The 20,621-nt window shown below is 41.9% G+C and overlaps 2 protein-coding genes across 3 annotated transcripts in view; both read right to left on the bottom strand.

Moving 5' to 3' along the window:
• The window catches only part of HPD (4-hydroxyphenylpyruvate dioxygenase), a 56,378-nt gene extending 43,181 nt beyond the window's left edge, over positions 1-13,197 (bottom strand). The window contains exon 1 of the mRNA XM_085878506.1: positions 13,134-13,197. Coding sequence (XP_085734632.1) covers positions 13,134-13,136 — 3 coding nt within the window. The 5' untranslated portion in view covers positions 13,137-13,197. The remainder of the gene's footprint in view (positions 1-13,133) is intronic.
• Positions 13,198-14,958: 1,761 nt separating this feature from the next.
• Positions 14,959-20,621, bottom strand: part of HIP1R (huntingtin interacting protein 1 related) — a 139,062-nt gene continuing 133,399 nt past the window's right edge. For both annotated transcript variants that reach the window (XM_085878504.1, XM_085878505.1), the window contains one exon: positions 14,959-15,663. In XM_085878504.1, coding sequence (XP_085734630.1) covers positions 15,562-15,663 — 102 coding nt within the window. In that variant the 3' untranslated portion in view covers positions 14,959-15,561. The remainder of the gene's footprint in view (positions 15,664-20,621) is intronic.

The following is a 20,621-nucleotide window of genomic DNA, read 5'->3' as shown; positions in this document are numbered from 1 at the left end:
AAGTGTCAGCAGGAATAGTGTAATTAAGTACGAGGATGCTAAATAATTTAGCTTTTCCGTCTGGATGGAATAAATTTCATGCAAAATCTTCCACCTCATTCAAATGCAAGACCCTTGGCTGGATGTCAGAGATAAGGTGGATTCATTTCCAGGAAAAACTGACAACAGAAAAGTAGTTCAGCCGCATGCACGTTGGTTGTTCAAATAGTTTCACAAATTAAATACTTCTCACAATAGTACAACAGAGGTCAAAGAAGGTACGAGACACACTCGTACATTGACGTCTTCTTCGTATTACTTACAAAATGAAAAACAATAGGAAGTTGGCATGTTTTAGAGTGTTAGACCCCTCGATTCCTTCACGGAACCACAACCAAAAGAGAGTTCACGATGCGAAATCAGCAAATTCTTTTTCCGAAACAAACAACAACGTGGTTATCATGGGAGCATATCGAGTTCTTCAATGATGATTTTTCTGTAATATGGATGGCAAATCCGTCATGGAACAGAAAGTAAACTTTTTTAGCAAGTTAAGAGGTAATAAGAGGTAACTTTGCTCAGAGAGCAAAGTACGACTAGATAAATGGTAAATAGATACCTCCAAACACCTCCTGCTGCTGCTACTACGACTACTCCTACTACGACGACTCGTACTACTACTATGGCTCCAATGAATCCCACATCCTTGTAGGGTCAGCTGGGTGAGTATTGGCCCCAAGTCTTTTATGAACCGGCTGGCTCGGCCTGAAGTTCGATTGGATTTGATTTGGGCAGGAATCTCTACTCTTCGTGAAAGACTGTGGGAATGCGGTGCAAGGTCTTGCGAGCGAAGCACCAAGCCAGCAGTTTTTGTTCGGGCCGGGAATTGAACCCCGACTAGACAGCTCAAAAAGGTATGTCCGCTACCTCCACATGATCCTTTTGAACTAAACGGGAACCATGCAAATACCATTACAGAAAGAACAAAATAAATTTGAAACAATCAGACTCATTTTGTAACATTTGCTGATACAGTACTTGAACATCATTTTACCAAAATTGCATCATACCTGGTGTAAATTGTAGCTCTTGTTAACATTAATAAAACATTAAAAATACATATTTTTTGATTACGTTGAATATTCCATGCCAGGCAAAAAAATATTCAAAGTGCAGATGAATTTCCTTGCAATTTAGACCAATAATAAAATGAAAAAAAAAAAAAAAATCAATAGCAATCACAAAGATGAATACAAAAATAAATAATAAACCCGAAAGTACAGCAAAGGAGTGAATTTTGATTAAAACGTCGTGCACGTAACCTGGCGTGCCAGGGACGGCTGTTCCATGCCAATTCACCTCACTTTTCAAAAGTTCCCCACGTGGCATCTCAGGTGTTGATTAATTTTGTCTCCAAAAATACATTTCTGGGTAATATGACAAGGGGAACATTACATCCTCCAACTCCAAGTGATTTGAGAGTACCCTCACCATCCCTCCCCCAAAAGAGGGTGTCATGACCATTTCTTTGCACTCATGAGTCAATCCTATTATTTTTGTGAGGCCATGGCTTTCTAATAGATAAAGGTACTAACCTAAAACTTTGAAGCCGAGATATATTTGACCCAAACTTTCAGAATGTGATCTTCAAATAATTGCAGCTTTTGAAATTTCATTTTCAACGCATCTCAGATCAGACAATCTAATTGGATTTTAGTGATTTCGGAGCTCACCCAGTATTCACATCAAGTGGTCAGAGGAATTGCATGCAATTGATTTACAAACATTTTTGGTATATGTAAATGAATGTGCACTTCCCTTTAAGGCATCTCACCTGGATTCAAATCTCGAACCAGCTATAAACTGCCATCTTGGTGCTTCGCAAGGAGCATGAGGCATCAATGTGTGTGCCGTCCCTCGGGTGGACATTAAGCTGGGTGTACTCTTTGCTAGCATTTGTTGGTGGACTTCGTAGATAGCGAACTATGTGGGCCACCACTCAGCATTCTAAAAGTCACACTTAAGAAGCATATGTGTATGTGATCTACATTAAGTATAGGTCTTGTAGCTCGGTTCCTTCCAAGTGAGATGATTTATTAATGATCGGTACTTTTTGCAGTGATTGACGAGTCGTGCTTTTGTGTATTCAACATCGAATTTAAAGCGTTTACAATTTACTGCTGTGCCCCAAGTCCTTACTGCTTCTGTATAATGACTTCTTATTAATTCTGCAGCATGGTTTTGTATCAAAGCATGAAACATGTAAAATTAAATGCATCAGTCAAGATCCTTTTGCTCGATATCAAGTACAATTATTAAACATGCCAATTCACGAAATGCTTGCACTTGTGACATTTCATCATCCAATTTGATATTCTGAAATAGTACCACATGGCACACACCAATCATTATGAATATCAGGTGCCCAGGAAGTAGTAGTACTTGACCTTCTCACGGACGTTACTAATACATCGCTTTCCTAAGAATGCTTCCCGATGTTCCTAAAGAATATTCCCTATAATGTATACAAACTATGCCTCTTCCTCGGCTGACATTCATCAAAATCAGCAGAGGATGCATTTAAAACAAACCTAGATGTATGGTTTGCAGAGATCCACATGATTTCTTCCTCCACCTGACCACAAAACTGACTTGGACATGTACACAAAAGTGTCTTGATCACAGAGCAGTACAACTCTAGTTTGGTCGATTTTGCATACCTCTGAACATCATCTGCACTCAATTGTTTTTTTTAAAATAACTTGACTCATTCAAAGGTTTGCTTGAACATCTGATTGGCTGTCAGAATGTGATCATCTACAGTGCTTGTAGACGTGGCCCTTGCCAATCGGAGATTCCCCATCCACCTGCTCTGTCGCACGGACGTTTTCCAAGACTCGTAGTAAAAAAACAAAACAAAGAGGACCACTTGACCTGTAGCGTATCTGGGCACTGGCCTAATGTTGTAACCCAAATTTGGGAGCATTCTGACTTGTGGGTCTGGAGAAGAAGATTTTTTGAAGGAATTTATGCGAGCACCATTTTGACACACTTCGGTCAAGTGATTGGCATGGCCAGTGCAATTTAACATAAGGACCCTGTTCTAATGTTGTAACCCAAATTTGGTAGCATTCTGACTAATGGGTCTGGAAAAGAATATTTTTGAATGAATTTATGCAATTTTCCCAAAGATTGACGAAGTTGGCCATTTTGACACATCCAGTATTGTGATCAGCATGACCTCCACAATTTAAATCCCTACCTTGGCCTAATGTTGTAACCCAAATTTAGTGGCATTCTGACTGGTGGGTCTGGAGAAGAAGATTTTTTGAAGGAATTTACTAAGGCCGCCATTTTGACCTCCTTTAATTCATGTGACCGGAACGAGCTTTGCAATCACCATTACCAGTCAGGAACGTAACCTTGTTGCCAAATTTCAGCCGGATCGGCCAGGCGGTTTCGTAATCGCAGTGGAGAAGTCGAAAGAGGAGACAGACGATGGACAAGGATGACAATACCTGATTTGGAATTCCAATTCCTGATAAGCAAAAAAATAAACTCAGCTAATAATGGCATTCATTTGCAAATTTTAACTAATCCTTATACTGACTTTGTGCCTCCTCACTGCAAGACATCTTCTTTGCATTTGGTAATTCACCTCCTGCAGGTATGGAAGCAATGTCAAAACAAGAAAAAGAGCAATCAGAGATTGCAGACACTCGCCAGGACTTCTTTTGAGTGGTGTATTTTTGTAGGTTTTAGGGTAATATGGCTGCCAACCATGTGACCTATGATATCCTATGTGTGAATCTTTTGTTCCTCATGGAAAGGTGGTCATACGTGTAAAGTTTGACCTCACCTCAATTTGTTGAGCCGCTTCAGAGAAGATGATTTTTGAAGATTAAAAAAAAAAAACAATTTGGCTGCCAAATCACGTGACAGATGATGTAATGAATTTTTTTTTCTGTGGACCATTTTATCCCGAGATGACCCTCAAAAATTTTCACACTGATCGGATGTGGCGTTCTACATATGCAATTATGACGTCATAACGAGGGCACCTTTGATCTCATAAAAATCACACTCATTCCCAATGAGGAGTGCTTGCTATGTGCCCAGATTCAATTTTTTCCTTGGTGCGGTTTCAGAGATACAGAGGTCCAAAGTTTTTCCAGTTTTCTAATATGGCTGCCACACCACGTGACCTATGATGTCATAATTATCATTATAACATTCCACACGAGTAGTCGTACCAATGGTGAAAATTTCATCTCGATCCGACAAGCGGTTGCGGAGAAAAATACTAAAGTTCTGTGTGGACAAACAGACAGACAGACAAATATACATACAAACAAACAAACAAACAAACAAGATGACATTATGCAGAGCATGATACTTTCAAAATCCATAAAACAAATTTGACCTCAAAAATAATTGGTGATTGAATTCAATGACTAAACATGCAACTCCTCCTCAAATTTCAAGTCAATCAGATGAAAATTGAGGATTTTAGAAATAGCATCTTAGTTGTTGACCTTGGGCCTATGTTGACGTTTTGGTTTATGTTGACCTCAAAAATAATTGGCTCGTTGAATTCAGTGATCTGAAATATAACCCCTCTTCAAATTTCAAGTCAATCGGATGAAAATTGACAATTTTAGAAATTCGGCCTATGTTGACCTTTTGGCCTATGTGGACTACAAAAATAATTGGTGGTTGAATTCAGTGACCTGAAATGAAAATCTTCAAATTTCAAGTCAATCAGATGAAAATTGAGGATTTTAGAAATCTCACCCAAGTTGTTGCCCTTTGGCCTATGTTGACCTTTGACCTCAAAAACAATAGGTTTCTTCCTCATGACAAACTCTACCATGTGGTGAAGTTTCGTGAAGATCGGTTTAAAATTGTGACCTGTAGGCGACCGACCGACAGACCGACAGAGACAGACAGACAGAGAGAGACAGACAGAGAGAGACAGACAGAGAGACAGACAGAGAGACAGACAGAGAGACAGACAGAGAGACAGACAGAGAGAATAACAAAATCGACTGACCAATATAATTGAAAAATCTTCGATTTTGCAACTAACAAACAGACAAACAAACGGACCCAAATACAATATCCTCTCCTTGGGCGAGGGTTATGAAGACAAGCACAGAAGTAGTCATGCTTTAAGAAGTCTGATATTACACAAATACACCAGTTCTCCATTTTCCTTTTAAAACACAGCAAAATGAGGGAGTAGTTTGTCTGTATTCACAGTACCCTGGAGGACATCTTTGACATTAAAAAAGGGTCTAAGAGAGCAATAGCAGCAATTTGATGAAGTGACCGCAGGTAAGGGGACTATACTTTTGTGACAAAATTGCGTGAACAGAGTCCATTCAATGCCATCACATACTATATGTTGGACCTCGTGTACAGGAATTTGTAAAGACACCAGGTATGTGTAAAGACATGTCTCTATGAAGCCAATGTTTATAACTGAACAGCAACATCAAAGACACCATCGATGTTAGAGAGCTGTTGTGATTTGGAAAAATGTGATTGCAGACATCTCTGAAATGAGCTTTGACACATTCATTGGGATACCGACAAAACAGAAAATCCAGGTGTTTCACGGGTGACAGAGAGCAAAACAACTAGCCTACAGCTAATGTGGGCTCGGGTCTTTTTGATGTACGAGTGTCGTCTTTACCAGCTACCAAGACTCGCAAGTCAAGCGCTCTCAAACTTATTATTATGCACAAATTGTTGGAGTTTAACATCTCCTCTCCATTGTGGAACCATCCGGGGTTTAAAATCAATTTAGCAATTGTATTGGTGAAAACAGCCCGATTTAATAATTGAAAGAAAATCAATTTCATCAATCGCCAATACAATAAATGAATGGAGAACATAAGGGGTATCTTTATCAGGAAGCTTGATTCACCATGAGGGATACCTTCAAACTTGCCTGATGTTTAGATAGGGGAAATGTTATTTTGTGTTCACCAATCTAAATGTTAAATAAAAGGCCCCGATAGATCGAGCTTTGATTCACAACATGAATAAAAATGTGCTATTTATTCATCACATCACCATAACAGCACTCAACTAGAACGGCATGCAGTAGAGTGGATACTCCGCCAGGCTGAACAGTTTATGTTTTGTATCCCACTGATAGACCGGATCTGCATCCAGACCTGAATCAAAATCTAATCAGCTTGTTCTTATCAACTACCCAACTCATCCACCAAGTTTTGGAATAATCCGTCCATAACATTTTCAGATATCATAATATACATCGTTTGGTGAAGAATCACTTTAAAAATTCTCATATCCAGATCTGGATCTTCACTAAAATCGAAACAATCTGTCCTTGTCACACACCCGATCTGTCCACCAAGTTTCATCAAAATCGGTCCATAACTTTTTGAAATATCATGCTCACAGACAGACAGACAGACAGACAGACAGACAAACAATCAGGGGTAAAAACATAACCTCAGTCCACTTTCGCTGGTGGAGGTAATAAAGAAAAACCACGTTGTCGGGTGTGATGAGGAAGGGCAACTGTATTTTCTTTTGATTATTAACAAGTGCCTGCAATACAAAAAGGAAGACAAGAGCTCTCGGAGATTGCAGACCCTCGCCAGGACTTCTTTTGAGTGGTGTATTTTTTTGGTTTTAGGGAAAATCCAATATGGCTGCCAAACCATATGACCTATGACCTCATATGTGTGACCCTTTTGTTCCTCATGGATAGGCCGTCATACGAGTAAAGTTTCACCTTGATATGTTCAGCCATTTCAGAGAAGAAGATTTTTGAAGGTAAAAAAAAATAAAATAAAAAAAGGCTGCCGAATCACTTGACCAATGGCATCATTCAAAAAAAAATTTGTGGACTATTTTATCCCTAGATGACCCTCAAAAATCTTCATACTGATCGGATGTAGCGTTCTACATATGCAATTATGATGTCATAATGAAGGCACCTATGTATAACGTCATTAAAATATCACCCTCGTTCCCAATGAGGAGTACTTGCTATGTGCCATGTTTCAATTTTTTCTTGGTGCGGTTTCATAGATACAAAGGTCCAAAGTTTTTCTTTTTTTCCAACATGGTTGCCACACCACGTGACTTATGACGTCATAATTATCAATAAAACATTCTACATGAGTACGAGCACCAATGGTGAAAATTTCGACTCAATCCTACAAGCGGTTGCGGAAAAAAACTCGAAAGTTCTGTGCGGACAAACAAACAAAGACAAATGAAAAATTACTCATCGATTGACAACTTGGCAAAACAGCACAAAGTAGAATGGCACTCGGTAGAGCGCATACCTCTGCCAGGTGGAACAGTTCACGCTTTGTATCCCACTGATGGGCTGGATCCAAACCAAAATCCAATCCACTTCTTCTTATCACATATTCAACGCATCCACCTCGTTTTTTCATAACTCGTCCACAACTTGAGATATCGTGATATATTTAGTTTTTGGCCCGATCTATCAATTTTAGAAATTAGGCCTGTGTTGACATTTTGATCTTAAAATTAATTGGTAGTTAAATTCAGCGATCTGACATGAAAATGCTCTTCAAATTTCAACTCAATTGGATGAAAATTGAGGATTTTAGAAAATTTGGCCCAAATTGGCCTTTTTTTTTATATTTTGGCCTATGGTGACCACAAAAATAATAGGTGGTTGAATTCAGTGACACGATATGCAAATCATTTTCAAATTTTAACTCCATCGGATAAAAATTGAGGATTTAGAAAAGCTGGCCCAAATTGGCCCATGTTTATCTCAAAATTAATAGGTGGTTGAATTTGGTGACCTGACATGAAAATGCTCTCTAAATTTCAACTCAATCGGATGAAAATTGAGGATTTTAGAAATCCGGCCTATGTTAGCCTTTTGGTCTAAGTTGACCTCAAACTTAATTGGTGGTTGAGTTCAGCGACCTCATATGCAAATGGTTTTCAAATTTCAAATCAATCGGATGAAAATTGAGGATTTTAGAAATCTGGCCCACATAACGAAGCCTTTTCCCCTAAGTTGATCTCAAAATTAATAGGTGTTTGAATTCAGCGACCTGATATGCAAATGTCTTCAAATTTCAAATCAATCAGATGAAAATTGACAATTTTAGAAACAACTAAAAAATTTGGCCTATTTTGGGTTGACCTTATGGGCCTATGTTGACCTTTTGACTGAAGATACCTTTAAAAGTAATAGATGGTTGAATTCACTGACCTGATATGCAATCCTATTCAAATTTCAAGTCAATCGGATGAAATTTGAGGATTTTAGAAAATCCAACTCAAATTGGCCTATTGGCCTACGCAGACCTATGCGGTCGACCGAATTTTACGAAACTTCAATGCAGGACTGTCGCAGGGTCGGTGCCATTAATGTCTGAAAATTTCAGAAGGATCGGTTGAGCGGTTTGGGCTGGAAGCGAGCAGACAGACAAACACAAACAAACAAACAAACAAACAAATGGAGGCGATCAACATACTTGTCAAAAAAAAAAAATTAATAAAAAAAAAAGTAAATAAAAAATAAATAAATAAATAATAAAAAAATGAAAAATTATAGGATCCGGATCCGGATCTTCACTAAAGTCGAACCAATTCGTCCTTGTCACACACCCAAACTGTGCACCAAGTTTCATCCGAATCCGTCCTCAACTTTCTGAGATATGCAATATCGATTTTAGCCCCTTCTCTCAATTGTGAAGAGTCAGTGTAAAGAAAATAATTCTTGTATCCGGATCTGGTTTCGGATCTTCACCAAAATTGAGCGTTGCCGTCGTTGGCCCGTCACTGACGCACACAAAAATTTTTCAAAACGATTGCTTGAAAACTGTGGCCAAAAATCGTGTGACAGAAAAACAAACAGACAGACAAACAAACGCTACAGACCAACATAATTGGCAAAAAAAAATTTCGCCAAGTAACAAACAGACCCAAAAGCAATACCATCTCTTTCAGCGAGGGCAATTATAACTTCAGTTCTCAAGGTTTAATGCTAATAACATTTATTGGTTCAACAATGGGTCATTGTACACAACAGATGAAATTAATCGGACATCGAAGGAACTAATCCAATAAAGCTAAAAGCTCGGTATACGTAGATGTAGATCAGATAAATGTAGATGAAGATCAGATTTTTAAGTGTGAGTTTGAATACATTGAGTACCTTTTCTTGGATATCACTTCTTCCTCCCCCCCATAGTTGTTGGGTGATCGCTAGACTACCCTTATTCTCAGTTTTTCCGTCTGTCTGTATGTTTGTACGTATGTTGGGTGGTCGCTCGAGTTCCCTTATTTTCACATTTTCCGTCTGTCTGTATGTCTGTCTGTTTGTTTGTATTGTTGCGGTTGAGGAAATTCGCAAACCACCATTCAGGTCCCGTAGGTGAGATATCTCTGTAAGTACATGTGTAGTTAGCCCCAAACCCGTTGTTTAGAGGGAATAAATGTGATTCATTCGGGCTGCAACCCTTTGAGATAGCAATTTTTCTGTTCTATCTTTATTTTGAACCAACCACGTCTCAACCGCCATCACACAACAACCACCAACCGCAACGCTGCTTCACAACAACAACAACGCCAACAGCCACGACCTTTACCTTCACAACTCGCTCCCGCAAACATCGCATCACCGCCATTCCAAACGCCGCCATGGCCATAAACCACCACAATAAACCCTCCACCACCTTCACCTCTCCTCCTTCTACCTCCATTCCCGCACCACTTGTGAGCACCGAGCGTCAGGCTGTCCTGGACTCGTACAAGGTGCGCGCCGAACCGCGAGTGCAAAGTGCGGCCTTTCCGAGGAGAATTCTGATCAGGAATGATACACGCCCACTTCTGATCCGTCCAATCAGCAAGCGCGGGGCGGTTTGGCCCCGCCTCCAGGCGCGTCAGTGTGGAATCGCGATATGCAAATTCTAGGATCAGGGGAGACTCACGCCCCTTTTTCTCCGTCCAATGGGCGAGCGTGGCTCCACCCCAGAGCTCGTTCTGATCCAGAAATTTGCATATGGGTTTTCCTACCGGCCTATAAAGTGCTGAGCGCAGGGTCGAGTCGGGCTCGGAAGAGTCAGTTTTGGAGAGCAGAGTGTGGCAGCGGCAGTCAGTTTTGGGAGTCAAGTCGAGTCTGGAGAGGTCGGAGAGCCGAGTGGAGCTGGCAGTCTGTCGGGGTTCGGAGTCTGTAGGGGAGCTGCAGAGAGAGGAAGCCTGGAGCGCGGTCGAGTCGGTTTGAGCACAGAGGAGGCCTTGGAGGAGCAGGGAGTGAGTCGGGAGGCGAGGGCGTACAGGTGGTTTGCTGCAGTCGGCTGAGGAGAATGGCGGAAGAGACCGAATAGCTCGGGTTCGAGGCAAGGAAGACTGCGATCGGCGACGAGCTCACAGTGGAATCGCTCGTCGCGGGACCCAAGCAAGCCAGCTATCCTCCTTCCCCAGAGCATCAACAATTCCCCCCTTTTTCCCCCCGCGCTGAGATAGTGCGAAAAGGGGGCCCCGTTCCCACCCCACTCCAAGCAGTGCCAACGAAACCCGCGAAGGAGCGCGGAGTCGGGGTGCCGCCGCGCCACCACATTGGCGGCTCATCACAAAGACACGGGTAGGATCCACCCGGTCTCGTGGACCTGACCGCTCTTTCAGGTCCCGCGCAAATATTGGGCCACAGGCCCCGTCTGCCCCCTTGTCTTTGAGGGTGGCCCTTTTCTTTTGCTTTTGAGTAAATGTGTTGTTGGCGCCGTCTGTAAAGTAAAACTGTGTAAGTGTTGCCGTGTGCTCGCGTAGTCGGTAGTAGATCCGCATTGTTGTGTTTCTTTTGTAGCATTTGCTGTAGGTGCATAATTGTTGTAATTGTATATGTGTGCTCTCCGTGTGCCGTGGAATAAATGTGCATTTTGTTGAACTGTTTTCCCGTTTCGCTTCGTCTTTTCTTTAATTGAATCTCCATCTTGCTTCACGTAAAGGGTTGGTAGTGGGCTTAATACGCCCGATAATTAATCGGAACCGTCGAGGCCGACGATAACACCGCTCGGTTATCCCGCTAGTACGGAACGGGTCGCTTTAGTGGCCCGTGTCCGGAGTCGACCTGCGGCGAGGTGCGATCGCCCGGTCTACCCTCCGCGTGGGTACTTTGGTAGATCGAATTTGGCGAACAACCCTATCCCACGCCGGGAGCCGATTGGCACGATCGTGGTGAGGCCGAAAGGCCCACCCATGACTAGCTCCCGGCGTTAGTCCGAGAGGGTCACAACAGAATTGTCCATCCGGTGGGCGACGTGCCGCGATTCGAGTTTCGTGGCCGTTCGCACGCCGGCGGGCGCGAATTCGCAACAGTATGTAATGGACAGCTCTGAAGGGCAAAGGAGTCAACCGATTTTGATGAAACTTGACAGGGAGGTTCATACCAGGATCTAGTTCTATGCTTTTGAGCACCGTTGCTATGGACACCACCGTTGCCTAGCAATGGGACTTTGAAATTTTTGAAAAATCCCCCAAAAATTATTTTTTCGAAAATCAAAAATCGCCTTCCAGGCTTTTATGTGCACTATAATCAAACTCTTTGTCAAAAACTTTCAGCCCGATCCGTCAAAAGCTGTATGACTAGTATGCAATTATGTCACGACCACCCATGTCACCTACCGGCTTGTATGTTTGCTTGTATGTAATGGACAGCTCTGGAGGCCAGAGGAGTCAACCGATTTTGATGAAACTTGACAGGTAGATACCAGGATCTAGTTCTATGCTTTTGAGCAGCGTTGCTATGGACACCACCATTGCCTAGCAACGGCACTGACATTTTTGAAAAATCCTAAAAAATAAATATTTTCGAAAATCAAAAATCGGCTTCCGCGTTTTTATGCACACAAAATCAACCTTTGTCAAAAATTTTCAGCCCTATCCGTCAAAAACTGTATGAGTAGTATGCAATTATGTAGCGACCACCCATGTCGCCGACTGGCTTGTATATATATATATATATATATATATATATATATATATATATATATATATATATATATATATATATATATATATATATATATATATATGTTGAATATAATATATATATATATATATATGTTGAATATAATATATATGTATATGTACATGTTGAATATATCGAAAATCAAAAATCGGCTTCCAAGCTTTTATGCGCACTATAATCAACCTCTTTGTCAAAAAATTTCAGCCCGATCCGTCAAAAACTGTATGACGAGTATGCAATTATGTAGCGACCACCCATGTCACTTACCAGCTTGTATATTTATAAATTCCTTCAAGGGAAATATCTTGAAACACCCAAATGTGATCAATCTGTAAGATGGAATTTTTCTGACCACTTACGTGAGAACTGGTTGGACACAAACCTTGAAAATCGATGAACAAGACAAAATGTTTCGTTTGAGATGCCTCGAACTTGAATATGACAAAAGCACTGTTTGAAGGGGGAGAGGTGAGGTCATAACCCAAAACCACGCGGTCACTTCACTCAAAAAGAAAAAACACGTTTTGTCGGGTAATTTTCCTCAATTTTAAGATGTTTCTCGTAATTCTTTTATCAATGTCTCAGATGCATGAGAGTTGGCAGAGAATGACCCAGAAGTGACATTGGCAGCCAAGTCTGGCCAGCACAGGGAAAGCAGATGCCCTTTCAGACAGACTGAGCAAGCATCAAGGGACAAGGAAGGACAAGCAAATATCATCTCAGACGTTGCTAACCAAACCACATTTAGCCACAGTACAAAACTCATCACATAATATCTGTGCAACTTGATCTGTCTAAAACTATAATGGTTTTATCAACTATTTTCTGCTGCTGTGGGTCTTAAAGGTCGTTTCCAAGCATCGCCTAGAGACCCTGGAAGAGCTCATTACTTAGCTGGCTGCAAACACAAGCAATTTGTTAAATATTTACTTACTATTTATAAGTAAATGGCAACCAGGCGACAAGGATTCGTCCTTCACCACTCATTTTGAGCTCAACTTGGTTAGAATTATGGTTTAAACCTTAAAATCCTTTTTTCCATGAAAATAAAAACAAAACCCCATGGATTGTTCAATCACACATTTCCCATTAGGAATGTAATCATATCTAACTGAACAGTGTCAACTATCTGTAATCAGCTTTAGCTTACCATGTTGTGTGGAGGTGCAGTTCCAACGAAGAGTGTCTCGAGCAGATGAAGAGCTGAAATGATCCTGTTATAAGATATTACGCTCTAATACACCCTCCCTCACCGCTTCAACCTTCACAGCCCTCCCTCAACACAAACACCACCACCTCTCCCCACATTTCCACCCACTCCTTTTTCATGGCATGTTTTGTCGACTGGCTAAAAAGGTTGGAACGCAAAGTTTTAATGTCACCAAATGAAGCTGCTTTGTACGGGACCAAATGAACTGCTCGAATAAAAGTACATTTTTAGCCAGTAATTACTGGGCAACATTTTATGACAAGAGGATTAATTGAAATGTCAACAACTCAAGTTTGGCAGAAAATGGAAAATGTTTTCATTCATTCCTCCTTAGTGACATTTCATAATCATTTACACCTCTTCACTTCTCGGGGGGGGGGGGGAAGGATACCTCATTGTATGCTGTCCTCCCATGTTCTGTACGAAACACACCAATCATGGCTTATAGAGATCTTATACACTATTACACACTAACAAAAGTAAGCAAGGTGTTGGCTTAGTGGCTAGGGTAGCTGTCTTGGGATCTTCGGGTCCTGAGTTCAAACCGCATTGACCACCGAATCAACACCAGGTGGGGTTGACTCAGCCTGTCATCCTTCTGAGATCGGCGAAATGAGTACCAGTGTACTGGTAGAGGGACACAGCATCAGCGGCACAGCTGTGCTTCCAAGAAATGATAGCTACCCCAGCAGCCAAGCTGCCATACGCAAACACAGAGAACTAACACAAGTTGATTATCTCTCCATCTCAAAGCCCAAACTTCATTCAAATAAACAGGGGGTGATAACAGCATTGGGACATGTTGTCAAGGTTGGTGGCCTATCTGGATAAGGTCAGAGAGATATTTCTACCACCAAGTTTCACCAAAGAGCAAGCACTCAATACTTGGACTCAGGTAGCAAGTAACAATGTAAGAAAGTCACCAACAAAAGAAAAAATTACAATTCTAGGGGACTTAGCATATATGGGGACCATTCACAAGTGGTAAAGCTGGGTGGAAATATTGCTTTGTTGGGGATGGATGGCAATTATTCAAATCAAGGTAACTGCCCCTATTGCCCATATCCATCCATCCATTGGGACCATCATCTATGCAGAGCGTTGGTGCTGCCTAAGCAGTGTCCTTGGCGATTGATTAACCATATGTTGAAGCATAACTAAAGAGGATATTTTATTAATTTGTTTCCCAGGTAAGTTTAGTTGTCACCATTTTGTGAGATGAGGTCCCTTTCTTCTAGGTCTTCAAAACAGCTGTTTATCAACATCTCAGATCACCTCCCATCAAAAACCATGATCTTTTCTTCTCCCATTAACCCTCTCCACACATCTTTTCAAAGTTCCAATTTTTTCTTCCTGATAGTTTGCTTCCATATCCATCTTGTCCACCCCATGAATCTTCCCATAATAATCATTCTTTCCCACAATCCCTCACTCCAAGTCTCCCTCTGTTTTGTCCCTCAATCCTGTTGTTGGTGTGTTTCCCCTCCCCCCTCCTCTTTGGACTGCTCGTTTTGCTCTGTTACATCCTGATCTGTTCTTTGTTCTAGCTCCTCCACGAGCCTTGACTTTGTATCCAAAAAAACAAGAGTGAGAGTGACTGTTAAGTCACAGATGGAAGGTGTGGTCAGGACAATAAAATCGCCAGGGGAGCTGGAGATAAAACTCAGACATTGCTAAGTGTTTCATGTGATCATGAATGCAAAAAAACAAAAAAAGTTAAAAAAAAAAAAACTTAAAAAAAACATGTATAAATCCCAAAATACCGTTTTTTTTTTTTTAAATAAAACTTTTTATTGACGATTATTTATCGCAAGGCACGCGTATATGATGGGCTTTTAACAGTTGGTAGAACGTTCAGCTGTATAAGAGCAAATAGGTTAATGAAAATTAACAACATTAACCATCTCAGGTTCAGCCCATCACTCGTAGCACCCGCAAACATCTTCACAAACACAAACAACCCCAAAAGCTGCTCCAAGAAAAAGTAATGCAATGTAAAATAAATAGATATATAAAGTCCTTACAAAACTCAAACAAAAGTCATGGTCAAGCCCCAGGCAAGGTCAGAAACTTGTAAAGTTTCCTGCCGACACAGACTCCTCGAATACCCTCCACCAGGGGGTTGGAAGCATTGGTGGAAAAGGTTTGGAAGCGGAGGAGACAAAGGAATGATAGGAGTCGTCAATGAATCAGGAAAGATGAGTAAATCCAATAAACCTTGGTTCTGTGCCCAGAATTATGTTTGCATGGGAGAGAGAAAGCGAGAAAGCGAGAAAAAGAGAGAGAGACAGACAGAGACAGAGACAGAGACAGAGACAGAGACAGAGACAGAGACAGAGAGAGAGAGAGAGAAGATTTTTGCAAAGGCTCATTCCGTGGTGACCCCTGCGAGGTGATAGTGCTTTCGCCGAAGTTCTCCCAAACGTTGTCGCTCTTTCTGTACTAGACTCTCCAACTCCAGCAGCCGCACCTGCCACACAGGTAAAACATGCATGAATATTGCATGTGTTAATAGTGTGCCATGCACGTGACAGATAGTCAAAGATACACTTCCTTTCTCTCCAGATAATTTCCTGCTCTAATGATGGTAAAAGAATGCTACAACACAAGCCAAACATTTTGGCACAGTGAATACTTTGCAGCAAAGTTATTTTGTCTTAACATTCTGGCATGAAATTAGAAGATACTGCAGCAGTTTTGAAAAAAAAAATTATTGGCACACCTCAATCACCCAAACCCCTTCCCATATTCCACCACACATTCTGCCACTCCCCCAAGCCTACTTGTACAAAACTACCAATCCCCTTTCCCCACCTTCATCCACTCACCTTTACCCCTGCCCTCTCCGACCTAATTCCCTCACCTTCTACCACCCACCCTCTTCTCACTTCTTCCCCTATCCCTTCTCACCTCATGCTCCTGACTCCTTCCATCCAAAATGATCAATAAATCCAACAGTCAGCAGCAATGACTAGTATTTACACCATTACTTGGATTTACATGAATACACACACACATACACGCACACACACACACACACGCACGCACACACACACTGATTCCAAAGACGGAACTTTTATTGTAAAACTAAACCAACAAAAATAATTTGGATATCTCAGATATCCCAGATGCTGAACCCATATTTATTAAAGTACAATGAATTAAAATGCACCACCATGATATATGTTGTCGATGCAACTACTATAAACCAGCCCACACTGGAGACACATTGGGCTGATCATTCATTGAAGGACAGACAGCCCTTATCAAAGAGTTTTTGGACTAGCAACGAGGGCCAAGAAGCAATGCTTCATGTCTCGACCTCCAGTAAATCCAGTAAAATACAAGGAAAGAAAACATATAAAAGGCAATTTTTCCCACGCAGCCCGTCCCCAACACAAGAGATCACACACACCACTTTGTACCCACCGATTCATACATGAGCACCCTCAGATAACTACCCCCACCCTGGCCATATCTATCTCAATATGCCTCATTAGTCCCAGACACTTATACCAGGCCCATAGCCAGGGCTCAGTATTAAGGGGGGCATATGAACTGGATGGGGGGGGGGCACAATTATTATATTTAATATTTTTGATAACCCGGTATACTATTGTATTCATGCAGCATTGACACATCTATACTGAGGTTGCAGTCGCATACTAACCAAATTGATCTCAGCCAGATTTAATATGTTCCGATGTTTTTGGCCCAAAAAATATTCGAATGCAGGAGAGCCGCAACAAACTGGCACATTCACAATGCAAATATTCAATGATTAGACAATTGGCACCAATTCAGGTGCTCTTATACAAGGTGTTGTGAAGAATTGGCATTACAAAATTAATATACCAGAGATACAATGACTAAACGGGCGAGGTTGGCACCAGATTCAGTGCACTTTGAAATAAGATACAGAAGGCTATGACCTGCGATCATCACGTTAAACTATCAACAGCAAATACGACCAGCCTGAAGATACCACAAAGTCCGCATTTAAAGCAGTCAATTACACAGAGGTAAGGTTATGCACAAAGCACTAGATATGGGATATGCAAAGCACCAAACACAACATTTAACTTAAACATTAGAAGTACAAAGCAGCCAACCACAGCGGGTGCTGACCACAACCACAACCACACACGCATCACCAGCAGTCACACACACAATCTGAACTCCTCGTATAGTTTTTATACCACTGTACTCGCTGTCAGAAGAGCTGCAGGCGACGTGTTTCGGTGTGGAATCTTCTGAGGACCTTCTCCTTCCATTCATTCAGTCATTTACGTGTGAGGTCTCTCTCGAAGGCCAGCTGTACCAGTTGTGCCTTGCGTGCATGACGCATGGACCGTCGATGGTCAGTGAAGACATTCCTCAATGTTGAGAATGAGTTTTCACACATGGCAGTGGACACACCAAGTGTTAGTCCAAGTCTCATAGCAGTCACTCCACTTGGCATGGCTTCCAGCGTTTTGTGGTATGTTGAGAGGAGTTTTTGTGTTGTCCATCTCTCGTTTGGCTGCTTTTCTGTCTGTGAGCGAATAAACTGCTTTGCAACCACACACTCTGTTTCACTGATGGTTGACTTTGTTAATGTCATGATGTGCTGGAGCAAGTGGGGATCCAAAAACGTGCCATTTTCGGGATTCAAGGCAGCGAGTGAACGGGTGAGTTGTGCATTGCGCTCACTGAAGCGCCGAGCGATCTCACCAAGCACAGTGTCAATTGCGCTGTAAAAAAACACTCTGCAGTTCCGTCTTGTCATTGTCATTGTTTTGTCCTGTAGTCTCCAAAACTACAAACTGTTCCAAGTTCTTATGCATTGTGCGTCTCTGTTTTGGTGGTGCAGGTCTAGAAGTGCGAGCAGCGTTGGCCTTGTTCCACAGATCAGTGAACTCATCCTCAGAGCGGAGTTCCTTCACGCACTCTGTAGCACTCGCCACCAGTTCCAACCCCGTTAGCAAGTCCATGTCCTCTGCCTGCAAGAGTCTGTTAGGGCCATCTAACAACATCAACAGTTTTTGTACAAAGATAGCAATGAACATGAAGGCAGGCCCAGAGACTTCCCGCAAAAGCCCAATAGCCTCCATCCTCATCTCTGCACCATAGGCGCGCTCTGCATCAATCTCCGACAGTAAGGATGTGATATCCTTAAAAGATCCTATGATCACAGACACGGTGGCTAAATTCCCCGTCCACCTTTGATCAAGAAGTCGTTTTAACCGCTCACCTTTATACTGTGCAGCAACAGTGGGCTTTCTGAAGAATTTGTACAGGCAACAACAAATCTCGAGGAAATCAGTGACAGCTTTCTCTGCTGCCAGTGCATGGATAACTACCAGATGGAGTTGGTGATTTAAGCAGTGCACATAGGGGATTTCTCTTTCCAATATCTCTTGCAACAACTTTTGCACCCCACCGTGCTTCCCAGCCATTACCGAAGCCCCGTCGTACACCTGACTTAATATTTTTGACGTGTCAAGTCCTGTTTTTGTCAGCTCTGCAATTATTAGGTCTGTCAATGTTTTTGCATCTCCAGCGTCGGCTGTAGCTATTGTGAGTAGACGCTCTGTTGTTTCATTTGATGCCGATACAAAGCGAATGATGATTGATATGTTCTCACATTCAGTGGGGTCCCTCGTCCCATCCACCTTGATGGTAAACCACGATGTGCCTACTTCTTCCACGATGGCATCCGTCACAACATTACTCAATGTGCAGATCAGTTCATTCTGCATTTCCCAACTAGTATAGCTTGCGTTTCGTGGGATATGCTTTATTATTTCAGTGAGCTCGGTGTATGCCTGGTGTTGGCTTAATGGTTAAGGTAGTGGGCATGGGATCCTAGGGTCCTGAGTTCAAATCCCGCTCAGCTGTTGAATTAACACCAAGTGGGGTTGACTCTGCCTGTCATCCTTCCGAGGTCGGCAAAAATGAGTGCCAGCTTGCTGGTATACTGTGTCGGAGTGGCGACCCGTCCAGGATTGTTCCCAATAGCCAAGGAGACTGCTTCGGCGGCACCAACACTCTGCACAGAGTATGGTCCTAATGAATGGATGGAGCTCGGTGTCTTTTTTGAGTGTGTAGTTTAAAAGCGAGAGGAAGAGCCCACTGTGTCGTCTGACATATCTTCAAAATTATCAAGGCTCCCTCTAAAAGGTATCTGATTTTCGGCGAGAAATCCCACAACATCTATAAGAGCAGACACATAGTACCGGTTTCTATTTAGCTGGTCAGCATTGAGGAGTGTGGAAATCTCCTCACCACAATCGATGCACCTCTCATTCTCCTTCCACCTCAAAACACAAGTTAAATGTTCCTTTGAAGTTGCGTGTTTGTGAAACCCCCTGCCTTTCTCAACGGCATGTTTCCAATTCCGGTCGCCTCGCACTGTGAAAGTAGAGTCCACTGGGCCACGTGCAGCGTTAAACTTCCTACATGGATAGCAGAATGCTGCATCTGTCTGCACATTGTATTCCAGCCATTCATTAGTCCGGTACCAGACTAATGGTACACTTTGGTACAAAGTCTGGTACAAACTGGTACCAGACTTTGTACAAAATAGTCTGGTACAAACAGAGGACACAAACGAGCGACTCTTGTTCTGCAACAGATGGCCAGGGTACCGCTGTAGAACAACTTGATTCGGTCTCTCACTTCCAAGATTATCGGGAAGCGGCTTGACAGTCACACCCGACCCCGAGGCCGCCGCCGAGCGTGGAAACTCGGCTGTCTGCGCTGGGGCTACAGCCGCAGGGCTGACGTTGCTGGCTTGGCCAGGTTGGCCAGCTTCTGTTGGTATTTCATCGACATGATCGTCTTTTCCTCCTCCTCCTCCAACAACATGTCTTTCATCATCTTCATCATTTTCGTCGCTTGCATTTTTTCCTTTTCTGAGCCATTTTCGTATATCCATCATCCACGTCTTTTTCTCCTGCTGCGAGCTCGTGCTCTGTGAGTCGTCCCTCGTGACTCGCGTCACTAATCTCACGACTCGCGACATTTGACGGTTGACGGTTTTATTTATCAAATGATCCATGTACCAAAAACAGGTTTTATCTGCATAATTTCAAATGTAAGCACGATTGCAAACACACATATTTTTAATTTTTATTATAAAATTACTTTTGTAAGATGGAGGGCCGCTTGATGGGTTGTGAAGGTCACGTGGTGCACATGCACTTCATCTTTAATAATGTAAATTTATGTCTTTTCCTTAATCATATTATGACTAGATTACATTTATACCTAACTTACAACCAATCAGGTAACCTGCTCAATAGGGTCTCCATATCAAATATGCTGATTGGCTATTCCTTAAAACTAAATGATCCACGATATATATATATATATATATATATATATATATATATATATATATATATATATATATATATATATATATATATATATATATATATATAT

The sequence above is a fragment of the Eptatretus burgeri genome, chromosome 4 (assembly GCF_056783735.1).
Source record: "Eptatretus burgeri isolate ZD-2024b chromosome 4, Ebu_testis_v1, whole genome shotgun sequence".
NCBI classification, from domain to species: Eukaryota; Metazoa; Chordata; class Myxini; order Myxiniformes; family Myxinidae; genus Eptatretus; species Eptatretus burgeri.
Note: the sequence above shows the minus strand (reverse complement) of the source record. Positions and strands in the feature narration are given on the sequence as shown.